Here is a 21625-nt window from a genome sequence, read left to right as displayed (position 1 = left end):
TCCCGGACAGAGGGGAAAGTGGGTGGCATGGGAGACACTCTGGTGAGGCCTCAGCATCCCAGCCTCAGGTGAGCAAGGAGATCTGAGTCTTGACAAGGCTTTGTAGGAGTGAGCTTGAAGCCCATGGCCCAACTCCCAAGGCTATGACCTTCTTCTCAGAGGGCACGCATCAGCAGCAGGAAGGATGTGTCTCCAGGTGGTCTGTCCCCAAGGCAATATAAAGACATCCCCAAGTCCCAGGGCTAGAATTCCCCCTCTCTTGCCTCTCCCCTGGAGCCCAGTTCCCTTCCTTCCACACCTGTCCAGTTCCTGGATTGAAGCCCACTAATGGCTTTAGACTTGAACCCTAGAGGTGTATATGCCCCCAGCCATCAGGCAGGGACTATTTTGGGAAGAGCACTAATTCCCCACATGGCCCCAGCCTAAGTCCTTCTCCAAAAGTCCCTCTTTGCATCCTCATACCTCACCCTGCCTTAAAGCCTGATTCAAGCACCATCTCTTCCAGGAAGCCACCCTTTAACGTCACTCTGCCACCTTCCCCAGCTAAAACTCACATGCCCAGGGCACCAGGTAACAGTGATACAGATGCTGATGATGGCAGGAGTGCCCCAGAGACCCATCTCAGAAGGGACAGAATTTATACCCAAGAAACCATAGTCCATATTCCTCAACCTCAACAGTGGTTACCAAGGAGTTTTCTCTAAAAATTCATTCTTATGTGTTTTTTATTTAAGCAGTTTTTCCTTATGTCTGTTATATTCCAGAAACATACATACAAAGTTAAACAAAGAAACAGATCTTGGTGAAGGGCGCAAGCCCCGAAAGCCATCTGTATATTGTGTGGAGTGGATGAGTGTCTGGTCATAACCACTAGTCCCAAGGCACAGATTCCATGTGAATGCTGTGTAAATTTCAGAAAGATGGACAATTATGGGAGATCAATAAAGAATCTAGAAGCAAGTAGTTATTCAGCATGCTTGTTAAATGAATGAGTGAGCTCTGGAACACATGTGCAGTAAGCATTTATAGACATACATGTTTACATGGCATTGCCTATTCTGCTTCTAGTCCATAAGCCTACAGAAGACAGGGGAACACAGCTACTCTACAGCCCAGCTTGGAGAGGGCAGCGTCCAGGAAGAGGCCACAGGTTGGGCTGTCTGGGGCTCTCATCTCAGCAGAGCTACTTCTCAGAGCCCGGCCCCACTGGCTTCAGATGGAGGTGGATGCCATTCTTGGAGCGCAGGACCAGCTGGGGCATCTGGATGGGTAGCTTTGAGGGATCCGGGGAAAACTCAAAACGGAGCAAGCAGAGAGCTATGACCACTTTTACCTCGTTCATGGCAAAATGCTGGCCAATGCAGTTCCTGCAATGAACAGCACAAAATGACATCAGGCTATGAGATGTCCAGAGTGATAAAAACTAGCACTCTAAGTGTCCAACAGAAATCAGTCACTATGTACGGATGAATCGTTGACTGATTGATTGGCCTGGGCTTCAGAAACAGATCTCGGGGGCATAGTGAGGGTCCCAAACTAGGTAGGTTCACACTGTGGGTTGTGACTTAGGGGTCTCTCTTGGAATGACTCACCTGCCAAAGACAAGAGTATGCTAATGGCAGGAAGAGGGTCCCCCAAACTTCCCTCACCGCACACCCAGCATGGCCCTCCTCATCCCAGAGATCCCCCAAAGGATGTTCCATGACATCCTCCATCCTCACCTCTGGACAGGGACGTCGGGCTCTCCTTACCTGGGCCCAGCAGAGAAGGGAATGAAGGCAAAGCTGTGGCGTCCGGCCACATTCTCAGGAGAAAAGCGCAAGGGGTCGAAGACCTGATGGGACAGGGCTTGCTTGAATATCTGCCAGGTCCCAGGGCAGGATGACCCCACAGAAGCCCACCCCCTCTGAACTCCAAGCCCATGGATGGCATACCTCAGGGTCAGTCCACACTGTACTATTCCTATGGAGGGCATAGATGTGCAGAGAAATCAAGCTGCCTGTGGACAGAGCAGAAAACTGATGAGCAGACAGTCCTGGGACAGCCAGGCCCACCTCCTCACAGGGTCAGAATCCCCTAAGTGGTGCCCCTAACTGAGCACCAGTCCCTCCCTGAGCACTGCCAGGGACAGAAAGTTTATACCCACCCTCAGCACATCAAAGTGTGTTGGTCAACAGCACACCTACTCCCCACAGCCCCAGCACCAGCTGTAGCACCTGACACAGACATGTGTAGACTGGAAAAGGAAACGAGGACCGCACCTACCCCACCACGAGGACAGGCAAGGACTACCACCCACTTTCTGCTTCCCATTAACTGACTCTCAAGGGAAGTAGTCATTCAGAATATTATGCCATCAGCAGTAACAACTACCATTCACCGGGCGCTTACTATGTGTCAGATCCAGAGTCAAACGCTCCTTACAAAGCCCCCACACACCATTGTACAGCTTGTGCACTGCACCGCATCATAGTCTAAGTGAATGGTGCCTCCTGAAGCTGTCCAGGGAGGGCACAATCTGCTTGGTGGTACATGACAGCCCTGAGGAACACTGCCTCTTTAATCCTGACCACAGCCCTGTACGGCAGGGACCCTTCTCACCCCCAGTTCACAGGAGACAGAGCAGAGGTATAGATGTTGGTGGATTTACCCACACATTGTGGAGCTAGGACTTTGATGCTGGCCGAACACAAAGCCTGGTCTCTTCCCCTCTGGTACAGGGGTAGAGAGAGCACCCCCAGGGACTCTGGCTTCACCCCCAAAATCTACCCCATCCCACCTGCAGGTAGAGAGCGACCATCCACAAAGTTGACAGGCTTGCTGAGCTGGCGGTACACCTGGGGCACAGGCGGGTACAGGCAGAAGCTTTCCTTGATGCACATGGTCAGGTAGGTCATCTCTGCCAGATCATCCCTGCCACAACACAAGCAGGCCTTTGTGGACTGGGGAGCAGCACAGTCCTGCAGGAAGGCAGGCCCAGCCAGAATCCCCACTTCACCGCCACCACACATCAGGGAGTCAGAGGGATGCAAGCGCTCCAGTGTCTAGGCCAGACATGGAGTGGACGCACAAACGCAGGGGCCTGGCTCCACTTTTCTCCATCCCTCCCTCATCTTCACTGTTAGGAAGGGAAAGCACAGGATCCTAGGGGTGTATGTGCTCCTGGCAGTCAAAGGCAAGGTCACTCTTTCAGTGTCCCCCAGAAACCCCACGAGGGACAGTTCTTTGGGTTCTGCTTCATTCCCCATGGAGCTGGAATGGCAAGGGGTAGGGGCTGACACACATTAGCCAAAAGAAGTAATAAATGTCAAACAATAACGAGCTTGGAGGGGGTGAGTAACTACATATAGATAGATAGATGGATAGATAGATAGATAGACGGATAGATATTTCCATTTTGCCACTAGGAAGTTCAGACCTCAAATGTGCTCCAGCTATAATGACTGTGCAACAGCTTACTACAGAGCCCCAAACTCTAGGGTTTATTCCCCCGGTCCTCATTTTTCATTTGTGTTCTACATTTAATTGAATATGTCCTTTAGGTTGCTTCAAGATTGAGATGGAATAAAATGAAAATTAAATAAATGTTTCAACTCCCTGCCTCCAGGCTGTGTTCACACTGTTCCCCAACCCAGAGCACCCAGTTCTCCCCTTTTGCCTTTCTGAGCCTCACACATCTCTTTAGAAACCCACTCCTTTTGATGCCTCTGTTCTGAACATGGGGCTGCTCAATCTTACCCCACTCTGTGGTTTTCTCTAGCTTTGTGGTTCTGCAAGAACCAGGTCAGTATTGGCCACTCACCCTCATCCTCCACACTCCTAACAGCGTCTGGCACCTGGTTGGACACCCAAGGAGGTTTCCAACCTCTGACCAGTAAAACCACATCCTTCAAATCCCAGATTCTGGGATTCTAAGTCAGTCTCCCTCAGTGAGTCTAAAGTTTCTTCCCTCAACTGAGCATTTTCTGTGGACCCTGCTGTGTCCTATCCCTAGGCTGGAGGTAACACAGGAGTCTAGAGAGAAAGGTGACAGGACTCGAAAGCCCAAGGGGCAGAGGCCGGGAGAGGCGGGGCAGAGGGCACATGCAGGAAGCGGGCCAGTCAAAACTGCCAAAGATCATTCTCCAGAGGGAGGTCAGCATCAATCAGTGTCGTGATAGTGAGCTCAAGCTTGAATGAAGAAACAAAATAGTTGTAAGTTTCTAAGTGATGAAGTTGGCAACAGCCTTTTCTCCTTCATCAGAGGAGTCTAGAGGCTGCACATGTCCATCTAGAAGCAGGTGGGAGGGAATCAGCTCTTCCTGCTACCCCAGCTCTGTTCATCCTCAGTGTTCAAATCCTTTCCAATGCTCCCTGATCTATCTGGGAACCCAGAAGGCCACCAAAGGGAGCCAGCATAAAAGTCAGCCTCTTGACCACCTTTACAAGACACATCTGAAAATGGTCTGCGGTGAGAGAAAGCGCTCGGGGCTGTGTCCACGCATAGCTTCCCCCCCAAAGCCACAGCTCTGGAGGGGAAAATGACAAGGGCTAACTGCCCTCTCCTGGTTTCCAGGATGGCCCTGTAGGCGCAGCTCTTCCCTGGGACAGACTGGGCTCACCAGCAGCCTCACTCACCACTTCAAAGAGTCCCGGTCCCCAAGAATCTCTTGAATCTCTTCCCGACAACGACGCTGGTGCTCGGGGTACAGGGACATGCAGTAGAGAACCCATGAGATGGCGCTGGTGGTGGTGTCATGGCCTGCGAACATGAATGTGTTCACCTCGGCCCGGAGGTCTTCATCCGATAGCTTGATGCCTTCTTCATCCTGAGTCAGGAAAGCACAATGGGACAGCCCAAGGCATGTGAGGTAGGTTCCAACAAGGCCTCACAAGAGTAGCTGTCAAATGAAGGTCTGGGAGAGGGAGGGAAATTCCTTTTCAGACTAGGGGTTCGGAGCATCCCCTTGATTCCTATCTGTTCCCCCAAGGCCAGCTTGGAGGACTCCTATTCCAGGAAGCCTTCTTTGATTCCTCTGGCCAAATGACTTGTGACTTTACCCAGCACTATCAGTTTGGCTCCCATGACACACACAGTCCCTTCTGGAGGAGGAAGAGGTCCTTGTCAACATCTGCCTCCTGTCCCTGCCACCTGACTGTGAGAGTCAAGAGGCCAGGGCTAGTGCTTTCTCAGTGTCTGCATCCCTAGCTTGAGAACTAACCCAGAGCAGGGCTCACTGAGTTTGTGGAGTGAAAGGACCAACTGAATGAATGAATAAATGACTGTTGCTGCGGGTGCTCAGTCACTTCAGTCATGTCCGACTCTGGGTGACCCTGTGGACTCTAGCCCCACCCAGGCTCCTCTGTCCATGAGATTCTCCAGGCAAGGGTACTGTAATGGGTTGCCATGATCTCCTCGAATGAATGAATGAGTAATGTATAAAGTCTAAGGTTTTAGGTTGCTAAGATTCTTCAGAGTCTGCGAAGGCTGGAATTGGTCTTCTGTTTCATGTAGACCCAGCCTCCCTGCCACTACATCTCTCCCCAGCACCACACCAGTCACCTTCCCACCTCTGAGCCTTTGCTGATGTATGCCACTGGACAAGGGCTTCCCAGGTAGCTCAGCTGGTAAAGAATCTGCCTGCAATGCAGGACACTCCAGTTTGATTCCTGGGTCAGGAAGATCCCCTGGAGAAAGGATAGGCTACCCTCTCCAGTATTCTTGGGCTTCCCTGGTGGCTCAGACAATAAAGAATCCACCTGCAATGCTGGAGATCTGGGTTCAAGCCCTGGGTTGGGAAGATCCCCTGGAGGAGGCCATGGCAACCCACTCTAGTATTGTTGCTGGAGAATCCCCCATGGACAGAGGAGCCTGGCGGGCTACAGTTCATGGGGTTGCAAAGAATCAGACATAGCTGAGCGACAGAGCACAGCACAGCACCACAGGACAAGAAACAGGTCATATCTGCTGGGGAAAGAGGGAAAGACGCTTAGCAGCCCCGCTGCTGTCCAGGGAGCCCTGTCTCAGGAGGACAGTCTGAAGACCCGTCAGGGACACATTCTTAGGCAAGGTGGGTGACTGTGCACTCACCCGAGCCCCCAGGAGAATGTCCAGGAAGTCCAGGTGCCTCTTGCTCTGTATCTTCTCCCGCTCTTTCTCATCCTGGAGGGCTGCTTTCCGTTCCCTGATGACCTGGTCTGGGCCGGGAGCACGGGGTGTCACTGCCTGGGGCCCACCCTCTGCCCAAAAGGGGAAGAGAGGTCCTGCAATGGGAGGGGTCCCCCAGGGGCCAGGAGGAGCTAGACCAGAACCTAGGCCTCCTGTGGGTGGGCGGTGCAGGAAAGGCCCACCTGTGTGGTCATGGGCCACCTGGCAGGCCCGCAGGAAGCGGCGGCCATGCGGGGTGAGAAAGTAGATGAAGTCATTGTGGTACTGGAAGGAATCGATGCGCTGCTGCATTAGCAGTGTGAGCTCGCTGACCGCCAGGTAGTAGTTGTTGTCCCTGCACAGTGGAGGGAGGGAGAGATGCTGAGACCCCAACCTGCAGCAGAGCCCCCGAGCGAGTGGAATCCAGCTCCAAGCACTGCACTCTCTGCCCGTCCTCTCCCCACCATCAAGCCTCCCATGAGAGCCGTGGGAAAGGCCCGGCTCCACCTGAGCTGAGGCTCCCTAGAGCAGGGCGCCCCTCTCCTTTCAGACCAGGAGTCCTGTCACCTCATACGCCCTCGAAGCCAACCTGGCTGGAGACTGTGGTCAGCCCCAAGGGCCCCCTGACCTGTCATTCAGGCCGCTGGTTCCTTTGCCAAAGGTGCACTTCATGAGCGAGTCCAGCGCCATGTGGCCCACATCGCTGAAGATGTCAAAGCTCTTTTGCTCACGAGCCTTTTTCTCCCACTTGTCCTAGAGCCCAGAGATGGAAGGTGATGCAGGGGAGGGGGCCCACCAGGCTAGATGTCCCACCCTGCCTGCAGGAGCCACCACTGTCCTCCCCACATGCACTCCGGGTCCCTGGCCTGGCCTCCATCCTGCTGTTATGAGTGGAGAGTAGGGGGTGGTTCAGGCTCAGAGGGCAGAACCCACAGGCAGCCTCAACCAGCACACAGAGCCAGGGCAGCTGTGTATGAGGGAAGAGGAGGGCCAAAGGTGGTAAGCTCCCCAGCACAGTCTGTGTGCATCAGGCCTGCAGTGATCCTGGAGGGTGGGGAGGGGGTAGTCTCTTGCAAGAAGAAAGGCTAGCCCAGGTAACCTCAGGGATTATCCAGCTATAAGGCTCTGAGCCTAATTCTTGACCCCTGACTCCCAGCATCAATTTTAGACTTACTTTCGATATTATTTCAGGCAGTTGTGCTAGGCCAAGGATGAGGAGACACTTTTTAGATACGAAAGGTCTTCCTAATATTCTCAATACAGGCAGCCCTCCAGTCTGCTACAGTAGGAGCTTTCCTGGGGTCTTGCAGAGGCCCTTTGATGTGGGAAGAGGGAGTGCTGGTCTCCCGGTGGAGACAAAAGCTGGGGCTGTTGGGCAGCTTGGAGCCTCAGCACGCTGTCAGCACACGGCCAGCAGTAGGTGTCAGGCAGAGCAAGGCTTACACTGCTGCTGCAGGCAGAACAGGGCCTCGGGCCTCAGCAAGTCTCCTCACTGCCCTCTCCTAGGAAAACCTGGGGGCAGGGGTCTGGCCCTGCAGCACAGCCTCAGGAGCCTGGCACAGGGAGCTCACCAGCATGACACGTGCGGACTCGGCAAACACGGCCACGTAGGGCTTCAGCACATCATAGTGGAAGCCAGGTGTGAGCAGCTTGCGATGCTGGAACCACTTAGGCCCTTGGAGAACCAGCAAGCCTTTCCCTGGGGAAGGCATGGGAGAGGGACGGCTGGTCAGTTCACACAATCCTGCCCCAATCCTAGCAACCTGGGATCAAGCACACACCACCCCGCCTAACCCCACTCCCATCCTTCTGATCTGCCTGGCATCCAAACTCAGGTCTGCCTTTCAGGCACCCAGCCCTGCAGCCTCTGGTGATACCAGCCTGGGTCCTGTCCTTCCACACTCCTTTCCTCAGGCCCTTGCCCCAGCCAGCACCATCAATAAAACCTCCTCAGATCACCTGTAGTGCCACCTCCTCCAGGAAGCTGTTCCTCACATTAAAACATTGCCCAGAGCCTTTGCCCTGCCTACCCAGGGAAGAGGACACCCTGGCAGGACAAGTTGCCTGAGCTCCACCTCTCAGGCAGCCTGGAGTTCTCCTGCCTCCTTCTCTCCTACTGAGCTTAGGGTGGCAACTTGGGGCCAGGTGGTCTGATGGATGTAGTAACCATAAGAGCAGACACTGGGCAAGGAGGGATCAGGCAGGGAAGGCCCCTGGTCACCCAGCACCAAGGACAGGGAGGGCAAGAGCCTACTCACCAATCCACTGGAGGAAGAAGTCATACAAATCTGGGGCCTTCGGGTCTATAAGAGAAAGAGAAGCTTCATCAAACACGGACTAGGGGATTCCTGGAGGATGTTTGGTGATGAATAGGGTGAGGACCTGCCCAGACTTAGGGTGCAGGCCCAGGGCCCCTCCCCACATGGCACCGAGCCCTCTGCTCTCAGGAAGCTCCAACTTCTTCCAGGAATCCTCACCTCCTCGACTGTATACAGCTTTGGCATATTCAGGATCATAGATGTTCAGGAAGCCAAGAAATCGTCCAAGCCAGAGTTGGTGGGCGTAAGGGAACTGGTGAGTCCAGGACACCACCTTGTCCAAACTCCCAGTCTGCTGGATCTGAAATAGCAACAGAAGGCTAGGCCACTCAGGAACCCACCATCACCAGCCAGGCCAGCAGGGAAGAGAGGAGGTTGCCCGGGAAGGTGCAGGGAGCACCCCTCCCTCCTCCTGCAGCCCTTCCCTCCCAGCCAGTCACAGTCCTACACATCTCTGGGCTCAGTCCTCTCTCCAGCCCAGAGCCACTGCTCTAAGTCCAGGCCACGCTTTATTGCCCCTGGGTGAGCACGGCAACCCAAACTGGCCAGCTTACTTCCATCTGGTACCTGCCACCAACCTATCTCCACTGCAGCCAAAAAGAGGTTTCTTTCAGCATCAAAGTTTTCATTAGAAAGAGAACTCCAGCTTGTTGTTCGATACACCTCAAAATCACCTCGATTCCACCCCTAAATCATGGGGCACTTTTTTTTTTAATTGAGGATGTACTATGTGCAGAGCACTGTCTAGATGTCTCAGGGGAATGAGATAAACACAGTCCTTCCCATTCACTCTAGGTGGGGAAGAGTGATAATAAACAAATAAAGAACAAAGTGAAATGACTGCAGACAGTACTAACAAGGAAATAAGCACAACGCTGGGAGAGAGTTAACAGGGAGACCCTTCTGAGATAGAGTGACCCAGGATGGACTCTTGTTGGCGAGGACATTCAAGGTCAAACTGAAGGATGACACTGGAGCTGACCGTGTGAAGAGTAAGGGAAGAGCACTCTAAGGCAGAGTGAGCAGCAAGCAATGTCTAGAGTAGGGAAAAGTATGGTGTCTCCCAGGAGCTGCCACTAGGTGGGGCAGTGGCCGGAGACGAGGCTGCAGAGACCAACTTTGGAGGTTTTTCTAGCTACATCTACTCAACCAGAGCTGCCTTATGTAAGTGGGGTGTATGATAAATACCTTTCCAAGACATACCTTTTTTATTTAAGATATTTGATGGCTCAGACAGTAAAGCGTCTGTCTACAATGCAGGAGACCCAGGTTCGATCCCTGGGTCGGAAAGATCCTTTGGAGAAGGAAATGGTACCCCACTCCAGTACTCTTGCCTGGAAAATCCCATGGATGGAGGAGCGGGATAGGCTACAGTCCATGGGGTCGCAAAGAGTCAGACACGACTGAACAACTTCACTTTTTTCACAGTGTTTCCAACAACTGCCTAGTATTCCATTTCAGGGGCATACCATTATGTATTTATCCATTTCCCCCTATTTGGAAGGAGCCTTTTAGAAGAACACTTTAAACTCTCCAGCGGCCTGCCCGTGGGTTAGCACCATAGTTTGGGAGACAGTATAGTAACAACTAATCTTCATTAAGCACCTGCTGTGGGCTAGGCCTTCTTCTAAGCACCTTATATCTTGACTCATCGCATCCTCAAAACCATTCTTCCCAGTTCAGGGAAAAGTGAAGTCGTTCAGTCGTGTCCAACTCTTTGTGACCCCATGGACCATATCCCACCAGGCTACTCTGTCCATGGGATTTTCCAGGCAAGAATACTGGTGTGGGTTGCCATTTTCTTCTCCAGGGGATCTTCCCAACCCAGGGATCGAACCCAGGTCTCCCACATTGCAGGCAGACCCTTTACCATCTGAGCCACCAGGGAAGTAAGAGGAGCCTACGTCCAGAGATCTGAGGTTGCTTCCCAAGAACTCACAGCAATCTTTGGAGCCTGACAGACCTGGGTTTGAATATTGATTTCTCCTATTTTTCAGATGTGTGAACTCGGGCAAGTCACTGTGACATTAATGAACACACAAGGCAGGCATGTCATTAGTTGAGGTCATGTGGATCCTGGGCAAGGGAAGCCCTCGACTGACTAGAAGTTTCCTCTCCTTCAAACCTTCCCTCCCATTCCCAATATCTTCTTCCAAGCCTCATCCCTGCATCTCCTGCACACATCCTCCTCCTCAACGCCTCTAAATTGCAATAAAGAGTGTGGTCTGAACACGCCCTGAGATACTTTCAACTGTGGGAAAAGCATTCACCAAACCTTGTCTCCTGTTACAAGGTAAACTGACCCTTGTGTTACACTCTCCAACCCATTCCCCTGGAAACTTGACAACTGCAGAATATCAACTGTGTTGCTAGGCAACATAGCTATGGCCAAATGAACCCTGGGAGGTAAATAACATCTGGACTGGGAAGAACCATGAACACCTGATGAGAGCACCATGCTTTGGGCTTCTCTACGTGTGGTGACTCTGTAATGTGCATGACCTTGCAGGACCCTTGGGACTGCTAGTGGACACAGGGATTCGGCGGGACTTGGAGATTCAAAAACAAGCTTGACCCACATCCAGGATGAGGAGCTTAACTCCCTGCCTTTGGCCGGCCCCTGAGGAGCAGATAGTGGCTAATGGCTATGTGGAGGTTGTGAAGAATGCCTGATGCTGCCTTGCTGGCTGGCTGCCCATATCCTTGGAGGAGACGGATGCTAACTGTGCCTCTGGTAGCCTTGTGAGTCTGAGTGTTTGAAACTAAGTTGACCTCTTGGGGTGTGGCATCATCTCTGCACGTTTGTTATATGCCATTCCTCGCTTTTCATATATCCTCTACCCAAGAGAGCCCATTGATGTTCGGTCTGTACCTTGGCATCCACCCTGAATGACCTCTCCAGGGACCTCTCTAACCTTCCACCAGCTGACATCTCTGCCTCCTCTGGACCTCTCTAGCCCTACCAGGGCCTTACCCATATTCTGCCTTGTGCTATAATTGCTTTTATCTAAGACCCCCAAAATTTAATAAAACTAACATTTGACATTCACTGAACATTTGATGTGTTCAGATACTGAGCTAATACTACACGCAAATTCTTTTATTGAACTCTCAGAAAATTCTATAAGATAGGCACCATCATAATTCCTACTTCAGAGTTAAGGACAAGTCAACTATGAGAAGCTTAGTCACACAGCTGGTTAGCGATAGACCTAGGATTCACACCCAGGACCCCTGACCTAACCCCACCTGTGGACGGTGAGTTTCCCAGAAGCACAGATCATGTGTGGGGCATGCCCAGATCACTATGGAGCTCAGCAGGGGGCCCTGGATGCAGAGTATACTTGATAAACAGTGTGCCAGATGAACAGAATGAAAAAGGAGCTGACAGAGAAGACTAGAAAGGAAGGAGAAAGCATACAAAGCATCTGGCTAGTCTAAACATTGGCCAGAGATAGGCCATCTCATGAAAAACCAGTCCAAGTCTCACTCAATCTGGGGAGTCAAAGAAGAAAGGCCACCATCAGCACTTCCTGCGTGGTAAACAGTACGGCAGATTTGTTTTTGTTTTCCCAGATGACCCTAGCCTGCCTGCTATATGGCTAAAGTCCAGAGTCACTCCTCATTTCCACATTCTTTCTCACAACATAGGGGATGGGAGGGGACAGATATTATTGTGTATCTCCCGTAAGTCAGGAGCTACGGGAGTGAATTCATAGATCACTTCAGGTACCTAATATAGAACAATTATTCCCGTCTTACAAATGAGAAAACTGAGGCTCAGAGGTGTGAACTGACTTGCACCTTGCTTGTAGGTTAGTAGTGCTCTAACTTAGGTTCAGTTCAGTTCAGTTCAGTTCATTTCAGTCGCTCAGTCATGTCCGACTCTTGGTGACCCCATGAATCGCAGCACGCCAGGCCTCCCTGTCCATCACCAACTCCTGGAGTTCACTCAAACTCACGTCCATCGAGTCGGTGACGCCATCCAGCCATCTCATACTCTGTCGTCCCCTTTTCCTCCCACCCCCAATCCCTCCTAGCATCAGAGTCTTTTCCAATGAGTCAACTCTTCGCATGAGGTGGCCAAAGTACTGGAGTTTCAGCTTCAGCATCATTCCTTCCAAAGAACACCCAGGGCTGATCTCCTTTAGAACTCTGTTTAGAGCCCCGCATTCTCTTCCCCACACTGCAATCTGTCAGGGTTGCTGTGTTCAGCTGTATAAACTGTACACTGCGCAATCCTAGGGCGTGCCATTCATGACAAGGCCTGTGCAAGGACTGGCCCAGCTTTCCCTCCTTGTAAAGTTTCTTTTCACAGTCCTCACCCACTCAATTAATCCATGTTGTATCTTTCAGGAAACAACCTTGAAGAACACAGGACATTTGAAAATTTAGCCCCAGGAATCCTTGTCTAGACCAAGCCGCTTCCCCCAAAGGGGGACTGGGCTTGGCTGCTTTGGCCTCCAGCCAATCATCTGTGGTTTTTCTGGGGTTCCTCTCCTTCCAGGCCGTCTGTAGGGTCCAGTGTAATCTCCCCATAGAGCCTTTCCCCCTCTGCCTCTGAACTCATTATTCTGAGCTCAACCCAGCGGTGTTGTAAGAATTTCACTGCCCTTGTGAACACAATGTCCAAAAGGTTACAAGTGAGCAACATAATCTCTGCTGATTAGTAAAAGGGAACCTTCCTTCTGGTGTCCCCGACCTCTTTCTTGCTTCCTTCTTGTTTGGTATCCCTGGAAATAATTCTTTCCTCCTGGGTCCCTCTTATTTTTCCATCTGTGCTCCTGGGTTTTCCTTGCTGACTTTTTGATCACCAGAAAGGACTGTGCCCTTTCTCTCCATCCCTCTCAAGTTCAATTGACAGGGGACAGGAGAGGCTTAAATCACAAAGCCAGACACAATCTCAGGGTTGGAAGGAACCCTTGGCCGATCTGGTTCATCTGTGCCTTATTTTTCTCCTCATTAGCTGTGAGTGTCCCCCTGGCCCGCAGCATCCCCACCCAGGATGGGAGATTTGACCTCATGCTGGCACGTACCACACGCACAGCACATACACAGCCTGAGCAAGCCCTGCCTCCCCATGCCCAGATTTCTTCTGCATGCCCTTGATCACCCCTGGAGCCTGGCAGGAGTGAGGATAGCTCTTGGTACCTGGCCCCACTAGTGGAGTGGCAGCCCCATCAAAAGGGCTGGGACATCCTCTCTCGAGGGGTCATGGCTGCCTGGCTAGCTTCTCTGGGTTACATAACTGTACATCTCAGACCAGTCCTCAGATAACCCAAGTTGGGACGCCTACAGGACTCCAAGGTCTAGGCCAGCTTGTTTTTCTCCAAAAGGAAGGAAACAGGAAAAGAACAAGTCGTGGAGATAATTCACTGACCCTGGCTCCAGAGCCACACGCCGCTCGTCCTCACATTTGCACCCATTGTAGACATCACCAAGGATAAACAGGAGGGGGTGGGAAAAGCAAGCATGGGCACCACTCTCTTCTTTGCCTCCTCGGAACTGGAGGAAGCTTTGCTCTGAGGAGTAGATCTGAAAGAGATCTTAACATTGCCAAACCACAGTCCTTCTTTATAGGTGGGAATGGTACATCCCAAGGACAAAGAGAACCATTCCATAGGAGTTGGGCCGACTGGGATTCTGCAGAGGCACTTCCTACTGCCCCTCTTGTTAATGAGCCTGCCCAAGTCATCAGTCAGTTGAGCCAAATCTCAGAGGGTGAGTGTTCAAGAAACAAGATACCCACTTAGCCAGTCTGCTGCAGCCACAGCTCTCCCACAGGGAACAAACAAATCTGTTCACAAAATGGGGTAGCAGTTCAGAAAAACACATTGTTAAGGAGGGGAGGGGATGGGCTTTCCTCTTCCTCAGCCTGCGGGGCTCCCTTGAGGCAGGTCATGCTGATCTCCGGTTCCCAGGACCCAGAGTTGCCTGGCCCAGCTCCTTCACGATGTGGGAACTTCTGCCCCCAGAGCTCAAACATCTCAAGCAACCAAGAACTTACTGCTTTTCAAAATGTAGTAGTCCCAACAATCTTTGGATCATCTTAATTCTTACTTCCCTGGCAGTCCAGCACTTAAGACTCCCCGCTCCCAGTACAGAGGGCATGGGTTCAATCCCTGGCCAGACAGGGAGCTAGGATCCCCCATGCCACACAGTGTGGCAAAAAAAAAAAAAAAAAAAAGATTAAGAAGTTAAATAAAATAAAAATTTAAAAACACTCTTTAGTCACTGAACTAAAACCTGCCAGATTGCGGCCTTCCCCATGAGTTTGCAGTCTGCTCTCTGGGGCTACAGAGGCTTCTACTGTCCCTTGGGAGTTGAGGGCCAGATCCTCCTGGGTCTGCTCTCCTCCAGTATGGACATTCCTAGATGCCCTTGGGTGCTATAGTCTTCCCCACTCCATGGGCCCTGCCCTGCCCCACACACACAGCAGATTCATGAGCACCGGGATGTTTGTGAGCCCCAGGTAGTGTCAAGGACAGCAAATCTGTATAGTCAAAGCCAGAGAGGTTGGGAGTGCCTGCCAAGAAGAAGCAACAAAAATTGAGATGAGGCAGTGTCCCCGGAAAAAAACATGAAAATCAGTGAGAAAAAAAAAAGAACACTCAATTTACACAAACTCTTTGGAGATTCAACTATGAGGATGAGCAGGGAGCCATGGGGAACTTGGAGGAAGGGATCTATGCATGATGCTCCAAGGAGCAGAGAAATGGTTCCCCTCAACTCTAGAGACGAGTAAGTGACTTTATCCTCCATCTTCCGTTTCAGAGACAAGTGCAGAGACAATACCGCACATGTATCTGTGGATGTATGCGAATACATAACACACGGAAGCAACCCTTGGCTCAACAGAAGGAGCTTGGGAGGCTTTGGATGAGGTTGACACAGGTCACCTCGACTCTTCTAGTACCACATATTGGCTGGGAAGTATGATGGGCCTTGCCCAAAGGCCCACAACTCTCAAGTCTAGGTTTTTCAGTCCCACAGCCTGCATACATTCTGCCTGCAACACCTGTCTCTGTCTTCAGCACCAAAGATGAACTCCAGCACCAGGAATAACCAGGTTGGAGCAGAACACAGGACGCAATCCAACACCTAAGAAGACAGAAGGGCTGTTAGCCAAGAGGCACCCGGGAGTCCAGGGGAGTGCAAACATTGGCCTTCACCCTGTGTGAGTGACTTTGCTGCCCAGAGTTGGGTCTCCCAGGGATACACTCACATATTCAACAAATGGGCATGGAGCACCCACTCTCAATGCCAGCCATGGTGCTAGCTCCTGGGGACATAGTGTGAACAGGACAAAGCCCTGCCCTCCCCAAACTTACTTGCCAAGTGGGGAGAAAGAAAATCAACAAGAATCAAATATATCAGGCATACAATTTCAGGTAGTGGCAACTCTTGGAAGAAAAATAAAGCAGAAAAGAGGGCAAGGGTGCTATTGTAGACAGGGGATTAAAGGATCAAGGAAGCACTCTCTCAGGTGACATTTGAGCAGAGATTGGCAGAAATACCTTCTAGAAAGCCTCATAAAATTGGCCAGAATCTGTCCCTTCTTTTTCCTCAGCTATCCCTCCACCCCTCTGCTCCTGGTAATGCAGTCTTGCTCTGCTTCACAGAGAAAAGTAGAACCTATCAGAAAAGAGATCTCTTAAAGTCAGCTACAAGACCTGAAGAACCACTGCCTGTTCCCAACCTTCCCTCCTATTCCAGTGGAGGAGGTATCCAGGGCTTGTCCAAGGCCACTCCCTTTAGATTTCAACCCTCCCCTGGGGTACCTCATCCATCAGTCTCCCTTCTCTTGCCTAACACAGACCCCACCCTCTCTACCATCTCCTTGCCACTTGGCATTTAAAACATGTTCAAGTCTCTTGCCCTTGACCAAACAAAGCCTCCTTTGGCTCTGCTCCCTCCTCCAACTAACACCCCATTGCCCTCCTCCCTTCCACTTGCTCCTACCTCGGCCCCCACCTCTCTAGCAGTGATGGGACATGGTCAGCTCCCCTCTCTCTCTTGAGCTCTCTCCTGGTTGTCTTCCTGCCTCTTCTGATGCCCCATCTCAGCAGCACCTCACTTATCGTTTGTTAATCAAAGACTGAGGCTCCCCAAAATCTAGCCTCTGGTCTGCTCCCAAGCTGCACCTTCTCCCTGAAGGCTCTCACCTACTCCCGTTGCTTCCTTTGCCATCCACCGACTGGTTCCTAAATGGACCTCTCATCCCAGCTTACCTTTCTCCTGAGCTCCAGAAACATGACCAGTCATCTCGTGGACATTTCTGCATAACATCCTCTAGGCCTCTCAAACTCAGCATTTCCGAATGTGAATATAGCATGTTTGCCCCCCAAATCTGCCCCTCCTCCCATACCTAGGGATGGAAACACCATCCATGCTGATATCAACCAGAAACAAGGAATGATGCTTTCTCTGAGATTTATGTTAATACTGAGGGAGACGCCCTGTGGCGGCTGCCCCTCTCCCTTACAGATCCACCAAGAGACTTTTACATTGGAATCAGCTAACCAGAATTCAGAGAACCAAATGTAGCTGTTCTGGGGTTGGGGGCTGGTATGGGGAGGAGGGAGGTCCTGCCATGAAACACCCCAAATCCAGAACCTAAGGTTCCCATACCCAGACACTGACAGGTGCTGCCAACCCCTGAGCCCCCACTTCCTGGGTCTCAGATCCCCACATTTCTACATGTAGATAGACACAGAAATTGATTCCTCCAGGTTATATAGAAGTTTTGTGGCTCAGGGGTCCTTTCTCTCTTTAGGTGTCTTTGCCAAATTCTGCTCTGAGTCAGCTGTGTTGATGCCACAGTCTAACAAAGCTCCCAGAGCAATCCTATGTCCCCCTTCTCCTTGGTACATGAAGGGAGTCTCCCTGACACATCTCATATCTGGCCACGGTGAAGGCATCCTCTCCCCATGCCCACACCACCAAGACAGCCTGCTCTGCCTCTCACTTCCCTCATCCAGCTGGCTCACACCATCAACACTGCCGCAGCCTCCACCCTGCTCTCCCTGCCTCCTATTTAGTCTCTGCCAATCTAGTCTTCACCCAGAAGCTAAAGTTTATCTTTCTACCACCCAAATCTGAGCTCTTCACTCCCTTGCATGAATCCACTCCCTGCTTCCCTGTTGTGCTCACAATAAAGCCTTTTGACCTGGCCTGTGAGGTCCCATGTGATCTGTCTCCAGCCCCACTTCAGTCTTATTTTCTCCTCTTTGCCCTCACTCTCACCCCTCCAGAAGCACAGAACCACCTATGCAGGCACATATAAGACCTTGAGAAACAAACATCTGTTGAACAAATTAATTTCTTAAACACCCAGTGCTCTTTCTGGCCTCTCCCTTTGGTATCACAGGTATCATCTTCCTCCCTTCCTTTCACATTTTCATGGGCTGCAACGTCCAGATTATTCTCAGACTCAGCACAGTGACCCCTCCCTGGGCCCTAGGATCTGGAACCGTGTGCTGTGTTATCTCTCTCTTGCAGACTGGGTTCCCCTAGGGCCTGGCTCTAGTTTTGTTTCTTCCTCCTCTGGCCTCAACATAGGGCCAGGCCCAGAGTAATTGGTCAGATAATGCTAGCTGCTTGGGAACAAAGGGACCTTATCTGGCTCCTGAAGACTGGGTTGATTTAGGAGGAAGGAAGAAGATGAAGAAAGCCAGTGCTTCCTTGTGTTTTGCAGCAAGAGTCTGCCTATGATGACTGACACATGATGTCTATCTGCCCAGCAGTTTGCAGTGTATCTCTACTTTATCTCTGTTGATCCTCTTCCAAGCCAGCAAGGTAAAAAGGCTTTTCTCAATGTGGAGAAAAGGAAGTGGAAGTACAGAGAGGAAGCATGGTGAAGGCTCATGATCAATGTCTGCTGCTGCTAAGTCATTTCAGTCGTGTCCGACTCTGTGCGACCCCACAGATGGCAGCCCACCAGGCTCCCCCATCAATGTCTACTGAGTGAAAATAAGCCACATCCCCAGGCCAGCATACTTCACTAACCCACACATGGTCAAGGGAACCATCCCAGCAATGAGCAGGACCAGCGAAGAGGGCTTTCACAGTCCCAGGAGATCACCTGTCCTGGGCTTGGAGCTGGCATTCTCCTTTCTCTCCTTCCAACACAGATTAGAGCCTTGGGCCCCTCCCAGGGGCCCCAACTTTCAGTCAACAATATGGCTGAGCACCTATTATGTGCTGGGTCCTCTCTGGGCCCCCACCTCAAGGTGATGCATTCTAAGAATTGAGGGGGCTGATGGGTAGAGGACAGACTATAACTGGAGGCAAGAGGGAAGGAGTGAATCCTGATGGACATCTCTTCCAGCCCCTGTGGCTCTTCCTTTTACCACCAGTCCTCCTCCTTCCTTTCCTATTTCCATCACCACAAGGCCCAAGAATCAAACATGCAATTACTCTGTACAGACTGATCATGTCCTGGATGAAAAGGCACAGATCCATTCAGCTGAGAGCAGAGGTGCCAAGCCCTGGAGGAATGCAGGGGTGCTGGGCCTGCCATGGTTCCCCAGGAAACATTTGTTGTGTCTGAGAGAAACCACCCCTCCGGGCCTTGCCCACCCTTCCTCGCACCAAGGCCCTTCAGATACTTGTGTGAGAGCCAAGAAGCCAAAGCTAAGTTGTGTTCCAGGTCCTTAATACATTCTCAAGGTGAGGGCAGGAGCATCCAGGGGAACGAGGGCAGACAGCACTGATACGGGGGTAGCGGAGCAAGGTCTCTGTCCTAGGAAAGCCCACAGGCTGATGGCAAATCCAGCTTTGATGGAGGCAAGGAGAAGAGGAGGAGACATGAGAGGAAAGCGGTTGAAGGTTTCTCTAAATGCCTCTTTCCCACATTAGGCTCATACCTCAACCTTCCAATGAAGAGAACGTCCCTGTACTTAATACAGCCCCCCCAGATAAATCCTGGTCCCTCCACTTGTCTTCTCCATCATTGTCTCCTCTGTTGATACCCTGCCTCACTCTCCTATGCTCACCGTCTGTTCATCCAGTGATACCTACTCTGGGGAGGCTTGCGCTGTACCCTGAAGGGACAGGGAAGAATCAGACCAGATCTCCATGGTCAAGTGGGAATGATGAACAAACAAACAGAAGATGACAACCATACAGGACAAGCACTGAGACACCAAACCTGGGGCTGATGCAAAACACTGGTGAGGCACCCCAGCCCCTAGTAGCCTGGTGGCAGCGAAGGCTCTGGTGTCTGTTTTCTCCCTAGAGAGTAAGCTCTTTGAGAGCAGAGCCTGGGTCTGATTCATCTTCCAGAACTTTCTGTCCTTTTCTGGGTGTGTCTAGGATACAGGTATGTTGCTAGGCCATCCTAAAGTGAAAGTGAAGTCGCTCAGTCATGTCCAACTCTTTGCGAACCCATGGACTGTAGCCTATCAGGCTCCTCCGTCCATGGGATTTTCCGGGCAAGAGTGCTGGAGTGGATTGCCATTTCCTTCTCCAGGGGATCTTCCCGACCCAGGAATCGAACCCGGGTCTCCCACATTGCAGGCAGACACTTTACCATCTGAGCTACCAGGGAAGCCCAGGCCATCCTAAGACAGTTATTTGTAGAGACTTATTCTTGCCTGGGCTTCCCCACTGGTTCAGCAGTAAAGAAGCCGCCTGCCCATGCAGGAGACACAGGTTCGATCCCTGGGTTGGAAAGGTCCCCTGCAGGAGGGCATGTCAACCCACTCCAGTGTTCTTGCCTGCAAAATCCCATGGACAGAGGAGCCTGGCGGGCTACAGTCCATAGGGTCACAAAGAGTCAGACACAACTGAGTGACTAATCACATTCTTGATCCCACCCAGAGGTAAGGCTTATCCTGAGTGTCAATCATGAAGGAAAGGTAATTCCCTAGACTCCTGGGAAAAGTTTACTCAGGACATAGTAGAAATCTAAATTCCTCCCTCAAAACCTTACCCTTTGGCAGCTATACCTACTTTCCCAAGCCTGGCTGCAGATCAAAACACTTTGGGGATGTTTTTAAACTCAGACCCCCTAGCTCCAAAATGTTAGAGTCTTCAGGGCTCAGAGGCCAAGGAATCTGCTCCTCCCAGTTGATTCCAATGCAGCTGTCCTTTTCTATGTGTTCAGAAACCTCTACTCTAGATCCTCATGGAGGTAGGAACTAAGAGCTCTTCCTGACATTGAGTGCTAAGGGTCCCCACTACCCTGAGATAACTGGGAAAGATGAGTCAGAATCTGAACCCAGGAAGATGCCTAGCCCCTGACCCAGTTCATAGGCATGGCAGGGAGAACTCCACCTCTGGGAGCACCAATTTTTAAATGGTTCAACAGGTCTCTTAGGTGAGAGCACTTGTCCCTGCCTTCACTTCCGTTTTCTGCCCTAAAAAGGGAATTTTTTACAGTGGACAGAACAAGAGGATACTGGTTAAGTTCTAAATAAGATTGCCTAGTTGGATCAAACTATCCAGGAAATTTTTTTCCCCAGGTTATCCCTGAGTCCTTAGCAGAGCTCTGTCTGAACCTTGGGCCTCAGAATGATGGGGAGGAGTCTGTGGCCCTTCTGAGTCCCAGCTTTTAAATTCCACCCCCATTCCCCACCCTCACCTGAGGCAAGCTTGGAAAGTGAGAGTGAGGGGGAGACCCATTGGGAAAGATGAACGGGAATCACGGCTCACAGAACCCCATTTCTCTGCCCAAGCATAGGATCTCTTGCCATGGCCCCCAGCAGGTTAGGCCAGACTCCCAAAGGGAAAGGAGGCTGGTTTCTTTCTCTATCCTCTGCCCAGTCACTTACCTCAAGGGCATGCCCAAAAAGCCAGTGGGTGGGGGGCCCTGAGAATCTGTCCATAGCTCTGGCTAGCATCTGCCTCCGCAGCAGCAGCCGAGTGAGCTTAAGGAAGACTAAGACTGAGACCAGTCCAAAAGCCCACAGGCTCAGGTGGGAGAGACTCAGGGAGAGCAAAACAGGCACCATGGCTGGAGTCGCAGTCGCCCAGGTTTCTGTCTGCCTCCTACTACCCTCAAGTTCCCTTATACTATGAGCCCAGGCACCCTGCCAGCTCCCACTCCAGCCACGCCCTGCAGTCAACAACAGCCCAGGCTGGGCTGAGCTCCATGGGCAGAGACAACAGTCCCCAAATGCACAAACAGAGGAGACAGCCTGGTTGATTTCTACCAAAACTCAAATGAAGAAAACTA

General features: G+C 51.5%; 1 protein-coding gene across 1 annotated transcript; it reads right to left on the bottom strand.

Annotated features, from left to right (window-relative positions):
* Positions 1-707: 707 nt before the first annotated feature.
* LOC101105114 (cytochrome P450 4B1) lies at positions 708-21433 on the bottom strand. Its single transcript, XM_004001941.5, has 12 exons — positions 21222-21433; positions 8605-8746; positions 8386-8430; positions 7699-7826; positions 6756-6880; positions 6331-6482; positions 6071-6177; positions 4618-4808; positions 2780-2913; positions 1935-1999; positions 1752-1834; positions 708-1367 (listed from the first exon to the last, which is right to left on the bottom strand). The coding sequence occupies exons 1-12, from the start codon at positions 21399-21401 to the stop codon at positions 1184-1186; spliced, it is 1536 nt and encodes a 511-aa protein (XP_004001990.1). The 5' UTR covers positions 21402-21433; the 3' UTR covers positions 708-1183.
* Between the last annotated feature and the right edge of the window lie 192 nt (positions 21434-21625).

The sequence above is a fragment of the Ovis aries genome, chromosome 1 (genome assembly GCF_016772045.2).
Source record: "Ovis aries strain OAR_USU_Benz2616 breed Rambouillet chromosome 1, ARS-UI_Ramb_v3.0, whole genome shotgun sequence".
In the NCBI taxonomy this organism is placed as follows: Eukaryota; Metazoa; Chordata; class Mammalia; order Artiodactyla; family Bovidae; genus Ovis; species Ovis aries.
Note: the sequence above shows the minus strand (reverse complement) of the source record. Positions and strands in the feature narration are given on the sequence as shown.

Excerpts from the sequence above, each read along its gene's own strand:
- LOC101105114 (XM_004001941.5), bottom strand. The coding sequence starts at position 21,401 with ATGGTGCCTGTTTTGCTCTCCCTGAGTCTCTCCCACCTGAGCCTGTGG. Across the intron at positions 6,881-7,698 it reads AGTCCGCACGTGTCATGCTG|GACAAGTGGGAGAAAAAGGC; the intron begins GTGAGCTCCCTG and ends TCTGGGCTCTAG. Across the intron at positions 2,000-2,779 it reads TGGTCGCTCTCTACCTGCAG|GCAGCTTGATTTCTCTGCAC; the intron begins GTGGGATGGGGT and ends CTCTGTCCACAG.